The 14,793-nt window shown below is 34.4% G+C and overlaps 2 protein-coding genes across 2 annotated transcripts; both read right to left on the bottom strand.

Moving 5' to 3' along the window:
* Positions 1-1,918: 1,918 nt before the first annotated feature.
* Positions 1,919-3,199, bottom strand: LOC102659704 (uncharacterized). The gene has a single exon (XM_006579152.1). The coding sequence runs from the start codon at positions 3,197-3,199 to the stop codon at positions 1,919-1,921; it is 1,281 nt and encodes a 426-aa protein (XP_006579215.1).
* Positions 3,200-9,647: 6,448 nt separating this feature from the next.
* Positions 9,648-12,899, bottom strand: IQD11 (protein IQ-DOMAIN 11). The gene is made up of 5 exons (XM_014774691.2): positions 11,994-12,899; positions 11,557-11,916; positions 10,979-11,197; positions 10,676-10,807; positions 9,648-10,371 (listed from the first exon to the last, which is right to left on the bottom strand). Exons 1-5 carry the CDS (start codon positions 12,039-12,041, stop codon positions 9,778-9,780), a joined length of 1,353 nt encoding a protein of 450 aa, XP_014630177.1. The 5' UTR covers positions 12,042-12,899; the 3' UTR covers positions 9,648-9,777.
* Positions 12,900-14,793: the final 1,894 nt, after the last annotated feature.

Genomic DNA, 14,793 nt, shown 5'->3' with positions numbered 1-14,793 from the left:
GATGATTATGACAACATCATAAACTCCTTCCTTCTTGCATCATCAACACGGCCTGCGCTGCGAGGTGCATCATGTGTGTCAAAGCTTTGGAAGCTGGCTTGACGATGGATCTTGGCAGAGGTGCGGGCTTGCTTCTCCCACTAGATCCCACCCAAGGAGGTGAAGAGGTAATGACTGTTGGAATCAACGAAGCCTTGGAAGCTGAGATATGAAGCGGAGGATGCAGAGTAGGGAGAAGTCAAAGCTGGGGAACTTGAAGGAGAGGACTTTGGTGGTGACAATGAAGCATAAGAGGGAGGCGAGGGTTTGGAGGAAGTGAGAGTGAGAGAGAGAGAAGGTTTGGAGGAAGTGTGAAAAGTTAGAAGGGAGCAAGAAAATTAACCTTTAGACAATGATGGTCTTGGTAAAAACTGTTGTCATTCATCTCCTTTTAATTACAACTTTGCCACCATATGTTATTTTAAGACAGTTTTCGAAAACCAACTTTAATTTGATGTCATAAAATATTATTATTATAGTAGTGTCACAAGAATGAGCTAAGAAACTTGTGGCAATGTGTATGGAGAAGGCACGCCGTATGTTATATTCTTCAATTTTATTTTGGCAACCTTCTGATATTTCTTTTGTCTGTTAGTGTGGGATTACTAATTTTACTTATATTTAATTTTCTTTTCTTATTTCAATTTTATATTTTTTTATACAGATAAGCAAGTCTCCTCAAAATTTTACAGTACTTGAGATTGAACTTGGTTTTGTTGTAGAAAACCATGTTGCAGGCAATGACCCTAGTGGTTATATTTCTCCCTCTTATCTCCCAAAATTTCATTCCTTTCTCTCCCTCTCCTTCCACTCATCTTCTCCTACCTTCAAGCTCTTATTCATGGCTTCTTATGGTGGTGAGCTTGTTCTTGACTTATATTCTCCTTGAAGTTGCATCTCCAATCACCTTTCCTTTTTCTCCATTCCGTGACCATTGATCTTCATGAAGCAAAGGACACCATTAATGAAGAAGGTCCAAGGCCTACAAGCTCTACATGGAGCCACATTAAAAGGTTTGTTCATTGTTTTATTTCATTTCACTTTCTGCCATGTTGAGGAGTTAAGTACCAAGCTTTAATGCTCTACATCGATCCCTCCTCTCTTATTTACCAAAATTTTCTATTAATTAAGTTTGTTCCAAGGCAAATTAATGCAGTAACTTATTCCCTTGCAAGGGTCGCTGCATCTCACGCTAGTCTTTTTTTATTATCATACCATTCCCTAATGTATTGACTAAATTCTTATTAATGATACGAGTTAAGTTTTGTTCTCTAAAAAAAAGGTAATATGGGTTTAGAAAATTTGCTAGTGTTCCATCGTGTTTGTTGGGCGTTGGGTTCATTTCCTTAGTTATGAATATTATAAAGTATTGTTGGTTATTTTTAGTAAGGGGGGAGAAGGGTATATACTTGGTTCACTATGTATTTATGTCTGAATTTTATTTGTTAGTTGTTATTGTCTTTTGGTCTTTACATTGAGGAAAAACAAGAACTGTTTTTGGAAAACCCTCTTAGATTGTAGACATTCTAAGATAGTTTTTGGAAAAACTGTCTTAAAATTCTTTTTCTCTCTAGCACACTCACTCTTGCTTTTTCTCTTCTCTTTTTTTTTTTCTCTCTTTTTCTTTTTCATTTTTCTCATTTTTTTCATTTTCTTCTTCTTTTTCTTTTTCCTTCTTTTCTTTTTCATTTATTTCTTTTTCACTCAAAATTATTGGTGTCTCTCTCATCTGTTCATCCTCCTCCTCCTCTTCTTCTTCCTCTATAAGTTCACAAAAGGGTGGCACTGGTTCAAGTGTTGGTTTAATTACTAGCTATTGTTTGTTATCCTCCACCATTTTCTCCTTCTTCTTCTCCTCCTCCATGGTTACCTTCCTTCCTTAGGTCATCACAGCCTTGCATTCTTCTTTTGGATTATGCTCAATGTTAGCTCCAAAAGTACTAGAAGATTTTTTTGCAAGCTGTTTAGCTAGTTGCCCTACCTGGACCTCTAGATTTTTGATGGCTAACTCTGTGCTCTTATGATTAGTCAATGACACCTGCATAAACTGAGCAAGAGTTTCTTCCAACTTTGTTGTTCTCTCATATAAGCCAGACCTTTGTTGTTGTGGCCTGTTAGGTGGCCCACCCTGGTCTTTATTGAACTGATTACCAGGGTGAGTTCTCCATTGATTCTGCTGCTGGTAAGGTTGGCCATGTTGAAATCCAGAAAAGCCACCTACATTAAAATTTTGTCTAGGCTGGTTTCCCATGTAATTTACTTCATGAGATGTTTCTTCAGTGGGAATACACAAGCTTGACCCATGAGCTCCACCATAAAGTGTACAACCTGTAACCTGCAAAACAGATGAGGGTAAAGATTGACTAGCATGCAATTGAGTTAGCAACTTACTTAGTGTTTCAGTTAAAGCTTCAAGTTGCTTGGACAACAACTTATTTTGGGCCAACAAGGAATCTTGTGATGAAAGCTCCAATAAACTCTTCTTATTAGGAATGTGAACTCTATCATGCAAAATTGTGTGGTCACTAGCAGTCATATTTTCAATTAAGTTCATGGCTTCTTCAGGTGTCTTCAACTTAATTTTTCCTCCTACAGAAGTGTCGAGTAACTGCTTTGACTGCGGCCATAACCCATCAATGAAGATGTTCAGTTGTATAGGCTCTGAAAAACTATGAGTGGGAGTTTTTCTCAGCAAGCTATGGAATCTTTCTAATACCTCACTCAAAGATTCATCGGGAAATTGGTGGAATGAAGAAATTACAGCTTTTCCCTCTGCAGTTTTAGACTTTGGGAAATATTTTTTTAGAAACTTCTCAACAACTTCATCCCAGGTCTTTAAATTGTCGCCCTTGAATGAATGCAACCATCTCTTGGCCTCCCCAGATAAAGAAAATGAAAACAGGCTGAGCCTAATAGCATCTACAGGTACACCGGCAAGCTTGACAGTATTACAAATCTGAATATATGTTGCCAAGTGTGAGTATGGATCTTCATTTGGTAACCCATGAAACAAATTGCTTTGTATTAGCTGTATCAATGAAGGTGGGTAAGTTAAGTTTTGTGCTTGAACCTCTGGCCGCGCAACACTTGAGAAATATTGTGGCACCATAGTACTTGAGTAATCTTCCAAGGTCACTCGTCGAGGTTGCTCTTCAGCCATGACTTCGGCTTCAAGTTCTGCTGTTTGAGATTCCTTGGATGTAGGTGAACTAGAAGATGATGACTCAGAAAAGTGAGCCTCTTCAAGGATTGATGCTACTGTCCTGTCGTGCAAAAGCTTTCTTTTTCTCTTTGCGTTGTTTCTTCTAAAGGTGGCTTCAATTTCTAAATCCAATGGAACCAATTCACCTGCAGAAGATCTACGCATACAAACACTAACAGGAACAGCAGTTAACCAATTCAAGAAGAAAATAAATTCTGAACTAAACAAATATTAACAAAAAAAAATTAATAAATCAAAGAATAATGAATTAATGCCTTCAAACTGAACTCAACTTTCCAAATGGAAAAAGTTCCCCGGCAACGGTGCCAAAATACTTGATGTTCGCCCCTAAGAATACTACTTATTTGTGTGGGCGCAAAATCTACCGGCAAGTGCATCGGATCGTCAAGTAAATAATTAAAACGAAATAAGCCGAATATCGAACACAAGGAACTTGTTCATTTAGCAAAGTTTTGTTAAGTAAGAAGACATTTGCAAACAGAAATTAATGATTGTGAATTAAAGCAAAAGTATGTTCTATCCTAAGTAAAAGCAATAAACGAGAACAAGTGTGGGAACAGATATCTAAAGGCGTTGGGTCCTCCTACTAAGTAAGTTGATGCAATTAAAGATGCTTTTCTAATTAGAGATGTTCATGTGTTCTATGCTGAGGACAAAAATACCAAACACCGATTCCTCCAGCATTTGGATTAATTTAAATCAAACTTCGTTCGCAGATCCTTCTTGTTGAACTTAGCCTAATTTAAATTGCATTATACTCACAACATAATAAAGAAAACTAAAACCCTACACACTATCCCTAGCAATGCAGTTATTCAGTCCCTGCTCTATCAAGTTCTAAGGAAACAGTACATTTCCCAATGCTAAAGTGCCTAACAGCACACACAAATGGGTGATCAAGCCACAAGCATGCATATAATAAGCATAGATAGAAGCAGTGAACACATAAAAAAACCTTAATTAGATATGAAAAAGAGTTTACATCAACTACTCAGTAAGAATCCCCAACTAAGGGTTTTAGCCTTTCATGGAAAGGAAGCTCCTTTTACATTGAAGAAGAGGAATCAAGAGAAATTGCTTGCTTACAAAGGTTTGGGGATGTCTCCTCCACCTCTTAGAATCTCACAATATCTCAAAAACTCACTAATCTCCCTAAAAGATGAAAACTAGGCCCCTTGCTCTGCTCTGTGCTCTCTGATATTCACACTCTTCAGGCCTCTGAGGGCTTTTCAGCTCTCCCTTAATTCTGTGCAAATCAGGCTTAAAAAGGGCTTCCTGATCTCGACGTCGCGCTTAGTGCGAGTAAGTGAATTTGAGCTTAGCACCAATCTTGCGCTAAGCCTGGAAAGCAACAAACAGCTCGCTTAGCGAGCTAATAACACGCTAAGCACGTGCTTGCAGAGCAGATGCCTTTCCAAATTCCCCTTTACTCGCTAAGCGCGCTGGTGCTAGGCTTAGCCTTTGATGTGCGTTAAGCGCATTGAGCTCGCTTAGCGCGATGACTCCTTTGGCACATCTTCAAAATAGCTTCTTTTTGCCTGAAATTAAAGAAAATTTAACATTAATTCCATGTAAAGAGGTTTCTACTGAGTAGAGATCAAAACAAAGCAATTTTATTTACAATCCTACCAAAAAGAACCATAAATTGGGAGATTTATATACATTTTGAAAAACTTTTCTATGCAAAAGTTAGTCGTAAACAACGACTAACATTAATTAAAGAGAAATAGGAAATGTTGTTCTAGAGATAAAAGCAAGCTTGATTTCAGAGAAGTCTATCTAATCGCTTCTCAATATGCTTGTTTCCATTTATACCATTTGATCACGTATATTCAGCACCCAAAATTTGAACATTCTCCAACGTACAACTTTCACTCCGTGTGCGAAATTCTTCATAGGAAATTTGAGATGGAAGAAGCCCTTCTCGTTTTTCACATGAACCCAACACAACATAAAAATTGTCAGGATAACACGACGGCCCATCCTTACTTTGCTACAACGAGGCAAGATCAAGACAAAGTTGTCTATGCTTCACATAATTAGTACTAGCATTGATAGCAGCAAGATAAAACTCTATATTACCTTGCATCAAAGAAAAAGCAATAAACTGATCTAATGATTGTAGAAAAAGAGAAAAATGATTAGCACAAATCACCCAAAGATTAGGAAGAAGATGATTTCTATCATCCGTAGCAAAGAGCTTGTAATGCAACCTTGTCCAAAACACTAAGAGATTGTCAAAAGACTTTCATGGCTCTGCCAAAATGATCAAATCAGGTTGTGATCTCTATAGACTTGTTTTAGAAATAACTATGTGTCTTGATTTTCCATGCCTCTCGCATTCCAAAAGAATGTTTTCATCAAGTAAGATTTGAAGGATTAACCAAAAAGCGAGCTTATGTTAATATTTGTTATTGTTTTTGCTTCTTTTTCTTTTTTCTTTATGATTTTTGAGGTCACCAAAGTAAACCCATCATTGTTATCATCCCCTACTCCAGCAGCATCCGCCTAAGAAGTGCCTATATCCTCCTCTTCAACCTCATTAACCCAAAGTCGAGACACAATTCTCAAGTCTTGTTGAACAATAGGAGAAACAAACTCATTGTTGTTGACTGCCCCATCCTTTTCAAGTGAGATAGTTCCCAAATTATTATCTATTACAACATCAATAGGGGGATCCTGTTACTATCAAACCCAACCTCTTCGTTCTCGTTATTATACAGGGAACAACAAACATATTCTTCAACATTATCCTTTTCACCCTAAGGAGACTCAGTGTGTAGGGGTTCGTAACAATAATTGCTAAGATCTCCATCAACATGTTAACTACCATCAACATGATTCTCCGGTTCAAGACAATCCATAGTACTTTATTATTGGTTTTCTCCATTTTGTCCAGAAGACGTATCCTCCACAATAGGCTATGCTCCTTCCATCTCGGATTGAACTTCTTTGTTTATAAAACTAGGACAAGGTGGTATGACGCCATCACTCTAAATATCCATTGGCTTATTCTTTGGTATGTATTACCAATTTTTTCTTTATTATCTCCTTTACTCATGTTAGACTCTAGAGGAAAAACACCTTTGTGTTTTTGATATTATCATCTAAATGCCCTATGGCTTTGCATCCATGATAGAATATATGCAAACACTCTTAAATATTATCAACAAAAGAAGCATTGCATGTCCTTTCCACCAAGACTTGATCCCTCAAAGTTTCAGCAAGATCAACATCCACCAGAACCCTAGCGAAGTGTCCAAAAGAACGATTTGAAGTCATAATGTTTGTAACCAAAGGAATATCCACACCTCTGGCTATGTAAAAAACGATAGTAGGTCTCCAATATTCTTGGGGGAGTCCAAAAATTCTAATCCAGCATTACACGTTAGTTTGACGTACTGTGCTAGGATTAAAATCCAACGACAAAGTGAAGAGCCACAAAATTCCTGGCTTTATATCCCAAGCCCCAACTGCAAGCACCCTACGTCAATCTTCAACGGAAGAAAACAAAAATTCAAAAAAAATCCCTTCCAATTAGAATCATCTTCGATTGCCCTAGCAATTTCTATAAAGTTGATAGCTTGGCCCCAAGTTTTGAAACCTAGATGGTTGATCACCCATTGAAAGAATAATTCTCCCATTCAAGTTATTCTTGCACTCCTCCAAACCTTCCTTGTACTCCTCCTTAAGTATAGTAACAGCAATAGCATCTTCGTTGATGCAAGGCACTGGGAGTTGACTCAGTGGGATATCACAAGCTTTGTTCAAAATCCGAGCAAACAATTTCTACATCTTGTTTGTTGGTTTCATAGGTTGGGGTTGCGAGGGAGTCTTGCCAAGGAAAATCCAGGGAATGTATGTGGTACCAGGCACCATGACCATTGAAACACCTAGGGTTTATGAAGATAAACTACTAAACCTTAATTATACATCTTCACCCCATAATTGTTTTTCTGATATGGTTTAGTTGTTTCTATATGTACAATGTTAGAACCAAAGTCATAGATGATGTTTAATCCCTCAATATCTCATAGTTTTAATGATAACAAAGATATTAAAATTTGATGGACTAATAAAGTTTATTGAGTATTACAAGATTACAAGTATAAGGTATTGAATTTTATAACTTAGACGTAAAAACAACTTAACTATACATGTGTCCTATTAGTTAAAATTGAACTCAATCCAAAGTTTTCTAAAGCTAAACTTAGGGTCCAAAGCACTACTAATGAATCAGTACCCAAATGTTTACTAGCATTCAACATGCTAAATCTTTTCTTCATACAAATAAGATATAAGAAACTTAGACTCTGATTTAAACTAACACTAAAGTTTCTTATGTCTAACAGTATGGTTACACACGTGCTTTGAATGAGGATGATTATATGCAAAAGTTTCATGTTCTTTTTGTTCCCTCGCCTTTTTGAAAATATCTCATCATTAGAATTTCAAGTGTTATTTATAAAAGACAGGACAAAAGCACAATTAGGATATTCTTTGGGCAAATCATTTTTGTACAAGTAGTGAAGACCAGATAAATGTTGCTTAGCAAAAATGAATGTATCTTTTTGTATTTTTCTCTTTATCGTGAGCTAACACATAGCAAGAAGACAAGAATATAAATGGGAAAATTAGAAGGCTCTAATCCCTAAAATAGTCATTTCCATTGAAACCTATAAAAGAAAGATTGAAGCTTTGAAGGAAAGACTTGCTATATGTGAAAATGAAGTGCAAAAAAACTATACTCAAAGCTCTCATCTCTAGACAATCATTTGCTTTGATAGTTCTATTCTTTGCTTTACAAAGTTGCTTTTGTATTTGCGTTGCAATTACTTATCCACCTTGTTGTGTGCTATCATTCAAAAGAATTTGAAAAACTAGGAGAAATGCTTGCCTCATGTTGAGTTTGCTTATAATAGGTCTGTTCATTCTACTACTTCTTATTCTCCTTTCAAAGTTGTGTATGGTTTTAATCCTTTGACTCCTTTAGATACCTTACCTTTGGCTTCTGATGAGTATGCTAATTTTGATGGTAAGAAAAAGGCAAATTTTATCAAGGAGTTGCATGGAAAAGTTTGTGCCATCACTAAGAAGAAGAATGAACAATATGCAAAGTAAGCAAATAGGATCACGTCAAAGTTATTTTTGAACCAGGAGATTGAGTCTGGGTTACTATAAGGAAGGAAAGGTTTTTTGCTCAAGAGGAGATAGGCCTTTTCAAGTTCTAGAAAAGATAAATGATAATGCTTACAAGTGAGACTTGCCAGGAGAATATGATAACATAAGTGTTACCTTTAATGTGGTTGATCTATCTTTATTTGATGTAGGTAACATATAAGATTTGAGGATGAATTCTTTCCAAGAGGGAGAGAATGATAGAGGTGCAATTAACCCGTCTAATGATCTTTTACATGGGATTGGAGGTCCTATGATAAGGTCCAAGACTAAGAGGATGAAGCAAGCAATGCAAGGTCTGATTCTAAAGATCAAAGAGAAAGAATACCAATGTGAATTAAGGCTTGCACCTAAGTGGATCACTTTCCTACAAATCGATGAAGATGCTTTGAGGCCAATTTACAAGACAAGAAGCACCCATGAGCTGAGTTGATCAATTTTGATAGACTATCCGTATTAGGCTGATTAGATAATAACTAAGTCCAATTTTTTTCATTTTATTTGTAATTTTTGTATTATTTGATTGGCTGAATTTTCTGGTGACTTTTCATTTTCTATTAGTTTTACTCAATGTTTTCTAGAATGCTCCAAGTCATTTAGTAGCTAGTGGGAATTTATTTCCATGTTTATTTTCATTTATTTTTACTTAGTGACATGCAATTATCAATGCATTTGGTAAATGCATATTTGTGGGAATTTATTATAGCATTTCAAGATTAGCCTATAAATAGGAAACTTTTGTACTCTCTAAAGGCAGAATTTGAAGATTAATGAAATTTAAGAGTTTTTCTATTGTGAGAATTTTTCTTTTGTTCTTGGTTAAGAATTTAATAATGTTGGTTCTACCAGTATGTCGCGGTTAGGGTCACACTCCTTTTGATAACTTTGATTGTATTGGCATGTTGCGGTTAGGATCAAGTTCCTTTTTTTTTATACTTATTTTCAAGACGATCCTAAGTCTTCTCTTATCATAAACATAAATACGATTTTAGTCATAACTTGACATTGTGGGAAATTGAGAACAAAAGCAAAGGTGATGCACTAAGAGTGACCTCAAAAACCTTGACGTTACCGCTAAAATTGTTGTCATGGACTGTTTTTAAAATCTTAACTAACACCATAAGATGCTTCTGATATGGTTTAGAACACACAAGTCATGAACTATTTGGTGAAGAAATTAACCACTTTATGTCACCTTGAAGTCCAATTCTCAACCAAAAAGAATATAAGTTTTATTCCCATATACACAACAAACAAACAATTTTCAAGGGCGATTAGGAATAATGGTAGTAACGCAAGAAGCATAGTATCTATCATTTGAAGGAACTTTGTTGATCTCAAATTGGCACTGAGCAATCTGAATTAATGCTGAGATCCCTCAATGTCTGACTCAATTTTACAGGACTTGGAAGGCCCTTTAAGCTAGGAGATCTTTGCTGATTACTACTGAGTTTGCCCATCCTACCATTACTAAACACTTCACCATTAATAGAAGTCACAATAGGCAACTTTTTCTTGCATAGTGAATAGCTATCAGAGTTGATGTCAAAACTCCCTCCTATCCTTGCTCTTGGGGAGCTTGTTGATCTTGCTTTTGCTTGTGTTGATTTTGTTGCAGCCATGTATGTAGGAATTGCAGGAGAGCTTGGAACTGAGTGATCTTCTGCCTCTGAAGTTTGGCTCCTGTGGGGAAAAGAGTTCCTTGAAGCAAGTGGTGGAGAATCGAATGCTTCAACCTGATTTTGTCTATGAACATTTCTAAGCTTTAGTTGACTCCTTTCACATTCCTCCCCTGGTCTAGAATAATGTGAGCTGAAAACTGAGTCTAAATCTTCAAGTTCTTTACCCTTAGAAAGTTGTGTGTCTACCCACTGCTCCATCCAGTATCTCCATCTTCCATTTATTTTATTTCTTTCTGATTCAGCTGACCTCTGAAAAGTATCTTGTAAGTTAGAATCAGAACAATCAGGCCTATTTGGTTTATGACATGTTTATGTTTTCATTTCTTCTTTTCACAAATAATTATTGAAGTAACACATCATTTTCTCTTTAAGTTCTAATTTGAAGGATTTATTTAAGAAAAAGTGAAAATAACAATCTTAATTTTACTATTTCTTAAAGAAATTGCGGGAAATATGAAACAAAGTGACCTTTTTATAATTACTTATAAAAATATAATATATAAAGAGAAAATGTTTTCTCAAACTAAGAGCAAAAACTGGTTTAAGAGCTTACTCTGTGGTTAAATGAGTATTCTTTTACTTTCTCTCTCTTAAGAACTGCTTCTTTCTTGCTTATGCAAGAGGCTTTTACCTCTTCCTTCAACAAAATGCTGTCATCCCACCTTCTCTCACTGTTTGAGTCCATCTGAAAATTAAAATATGAAAATCATGTTTCAAATTCTAACCGAGCAAGGGATAAAAAGTGAGAAGGTAAGCTTCCATTATAACATGTAGATTATGACATTAGCAGTGAAATTTTATTTCTGTAATGTGGTGAGAACATAACTAATGATCAAAAGTAACATTTTATCCCTACCCTTATTATCTTGTCTCTTGAACCTTGCATCTCTTCATGTTCACCACAATCCCATCTTCCTTCAACCATTTGGAGTTTCCTTGCAAAGACCTGTGACTGGATACTTACTATTGACTCCAAGCACTTTAGAGTATTCAAAGCTTGGCGTCTCACAGCTCTTCCACGAATGATAGCTTGAAGCTTAACTATTCCCTTCAATGCTCTCGAAGCTTTCCTTGCCTGTAAACTCTTACCAGTTAGTGAATGGTGTGCAAGAATCTACAGTAAGGTGGCTTCAGTTTCTTATTTTCATCTACCGTCACTTATGTTTCTTTTCCCTTAAAATATAGTTCCAGTTCAGAAGTTACCATACTCTTGATTTTGGGAAATCACTAATTGGTTGAAGAATTCTAGTGAAGTAGTATTTATTTATTTTATAACAAAGTCATAGTTCTGAAATTTGGTTGTGCTTCAGTTTGTGTATCCTTTTATGTTTGGTTTCTCAAATTTAACTGAGCCTATCAGTGATCACCTAGCTAAGAAAAGTGAACAAGGTGGAAAATGAAAGTTGAATGATGAGAGAGATTGGACAAACTCACTAGGTAACCTCTAAATGCTATTTGAATTTTGATGGCTGAAGATTCTTGAATCTTCCTCTGGCATTGGTGTGTGGAATGAGGAACATCATGGCTAGTTTTAACAGGTTGAAGTTGTTCTTGTTTTTCTTTAAGTTGTTGATGAGCAGCAGATTGGAGCTTAACAACCTCAACAGCAACTTGAGCAGCAGTAATAGCAGCTTCAGCAGCAGCAGCTGAAGCAATGGCCACTGTTAAAGCATGCTTGCTGTGTTCTTCCTCAACTTCACTTAGTCTTGTTTCTTTTGAAGGTGGTGGTGGAGCTGTAATTGAAGGCAATCTCTTGGTCTTAACTCTCCCAAATATCCAAGCCCTTCTTTTCTCCTGAAAAAAATAAGTTTTGTCTCTTGAGCAGCTCAATTTTCTTAAAAAGAATTAGTCCAAGAGGCAGAAACATTTACCTTCTCTTGCGAGGAATGTGTATCCCATAAAAAAAGCTTCTTAAACATGCTAAACCAACCCTTCTTAGCTATTTCACAATATCACATTGACCAACTTCAGTTTCTGTGATCTGAGACAATGCTCATAAGAATCTTCTCTTATACAGAAGATATCTTGGTTTTTGATTATCTAATTGTCCCAGGTCAGCTTGAACAAGTAGATGGGTAAAACGTACAAATTGATTTGTAAATAGACACTTAACTAATGGACTTGTTGAAACCTAAACATTAGCCTAGTCCGAAAAAGAAGGAACAATTTGCAGAGTTTGTCATAGAAGTAGCTTCTTATGGGCACTAATAGTCGTTAAAATGACCAAAACATGCACATTAATAAAAACTTTGCTTTCAGAGTAATTTTAACATCAATGCACATAAATCAAGATAGTTAAAAAAAATGATGAATGTGATGCAGATTGAGTTTGATTCAACATCCCAGTATTTTGCATACCCATCTTATGAAATCTCATTAACTCTTTAAAAAGAACAAGAATCACCGTTTAAGAGAACTAGGAGCCTGGGAAAAAAGCATTGTGTGGTCACTAAAATCAGATGGGATAGCTTTGAAACCAGCAAAACATTCTTTATTATAGTATTGGATACGGAAGAATGTGGAACTTTGGATAGATTTTACAATGAGCACCGATATCAAGATTTTTTATATAGTGTATTATTTTTCTTCAATAGTTAAAAATCACAAGCTTGCAACTTTTGGTGAAGAGGGTATGATTTTTATGTGGGTGCAGCTACAATCATTTCCCATTTTCCAGTTTTCATCTTTCTCATCCATGATGAGCTTTCCTCTGTTCTAACTTCTAAGTGTGGGCCTTCAAGAGCAAGCATTCCACAGGAAAGAAACAGACCCACTTTGCTTTCATTAAGAAAGCCAGTGATTAAGTAATAATGAGCCAGCTGCTCTCAGCTTCGTGGGCCCGCCTCCAATTTTTTCCAACTGGCACATCTTCATATGCAAGTTGAGTCTAAAATAGTGTAATGACACAACTATCCCCCACTCAAGTGTATATGTGATAGATTTACAAAACATAGTGATGCACGATTTTTATATGTTTAGAATTCCAACACACGAAACAATTATTTAGAATGTAAAAAATGTTCATATAAAGGAAACACTTGACATCCTGTCAAAAATCAAACATCCTACTTATTATATTTAAAAAAAGGAAGAGGTTGAATTCATCAGGTGAAAAATAATGTTTGGCAAATATAAAAAGAAATTTTCTGTTATTTTATTGTAGAAAATGATGCTTTTATATCTCAGTTAGATTGGCCAACAGTAAAATAATGGAAAATTTCCTTTTATTTGGCAACTAGATTTTCTACAACATCGAACACCAGAATACTATTTAATTGGGCAACAGTTTAATAGACTTAAAAGATAAGTAAGAACCCTCATTTAGAAATCAAGTGAGAATCCAAATTATTATGAGTTTATTAACATTACAATTTCAAATAATAAATATTTATTATCATAATTAAAATAATAACTAATAATCTTGAATTTGAGTCATGGGTATACAAATGCATTAAATATTTAGAGAAAAACTGTCACCTACATGTAGTCTATATAAAAATAATAAAAATAACATAGTATTTAATCAATATTATCCAATAATGAAAAATTAATCTAATAATTCAACATAATTTAATCAAGAAAAAGAAAATATATATAAAAGCAACAACAAATCCTTCATCATAATAACGGGATTGTCAATTTTTTGGAGGGTTCAGCGTGGTCTACACATGGATAAAACGCACACCCAAGAGTATGGCATTTCCTTGAACCAGCTTTAATTTGATATGGCATTGCACGAAAAGTCAAATTTATTTTATATATTAAAGTGGAAACTAAGAGGGTACTGTTGCTCACTTTTAATAATGGCTCTCATATCGGCTAAACCATCGAAATGGGGCATTTTTTTTCTTAATTATGATTTGGGAGTTGATTTTAAATTATTATCTAAAATGTGATTTTGAGTTGAAAGTGTTAATTGATGTTATCATTTTTTTTTTAATTGAAGTTGTAATTTTTTTAAAACTTTAGTTTTTTTTTTTAATTTTATAACTTCTAAGTCGTAGGACTTTTTTTTACAACTTTAAAATAATTTTTTAGAAGTTGCAAATTTATCTATGACTTCTATTTTTATATATATTTTTAAAAAAATTGTAAATAATTTTTTAATAAATAAATGTTTTTTTAACTTTTATCGTTGTATTTAATATTTTGTATATATTTTTTATTTAAGTTTTTTTTTTAATTTACAAAAACAAATAAAAATCTTTAACATTAGTAAAAAATATAGAAAATATTAAATAAAGAAATATTTTAAATAAAATAATATAGAAAAAATATAGGTAATATAGTAAAAAATTAAACATAAAATATATTAAATAAAATAACATATGAAAATTTTAAATAAAATCATTTAAAAATATAAAAAATATGTTAAATAACAAATATTAAAAAAATATATAAAATATTAAATAAAAAAAGTCGTACAACTTAGAAGTTGTAAAATTAAGAAAAATTCATAAAAAAATTTACAGTTAAAAAAAAATTGAAATTATAACATTGATTACGACTTTCAACTCAGAACTTATAATAAATGTTACAACTTATCCTGATAATAATCTAAAATCGATGTTAAGTAATAATTAAAAAAAATCCCTGTTTGGATCGTTTAACTCTTTCACATCATCCACTAAAGGTAACTAACCATTTAGATGGTTGTAGAGCTATCACATC

The sequence above is a fragment of the Glycine max genome, chromosome 4, assembly GCF_000004515.6.
Source record: "Glycine max cultivar Williams 82 chromosome 4, Glycine_max_v4.0, whole genome shotgun sequence".
Taxonomy (NCBI): Eukaryota; Viridiplantae; Streptophyta; class Magnoliopsida; order Fabales; family Fabaceae; genus Glycine; species Glycine max.
This window is presented reverse-complemented; position numbering and strand designations above follow the sequence as displayed.

What these genes read in the sequence shown, in the direction of transcription:
- LOC102659704 (XM_006579152.1), bottom strand. Translation starts at nt 3,199, where the DNA reads ATGGCTGAAGAGCAACCTCGACGAGTGACCTTGGAAGATTACTCAAGT.
- IQD11 (XM_014774691.2), bottom strand. Translation starts at nt 12,041, where the DNA reads ATGTTTAAGAAGCTTTTTTTATGGGATACACATTCCTCGCAAGAGAAG. An exon ending in TAGCATTTAGAGGTTACCTA is followed by an intron (nt 11,198 to 11,556) that starts GTGAGTTTGTCC and finishes AAGAGTTTACAG; the next exon opens with GCAAGGAAAGCTTCGAGAGC. An exon ending in AATACTCATTTAACCACAGA is followed by an intron (nt 10,372 to 10,675) that starts GTAAGCTCTTAA and finishes GATACTTTTCAG; the next exon opens with AGGTCAGCTGAATCAGAAAG.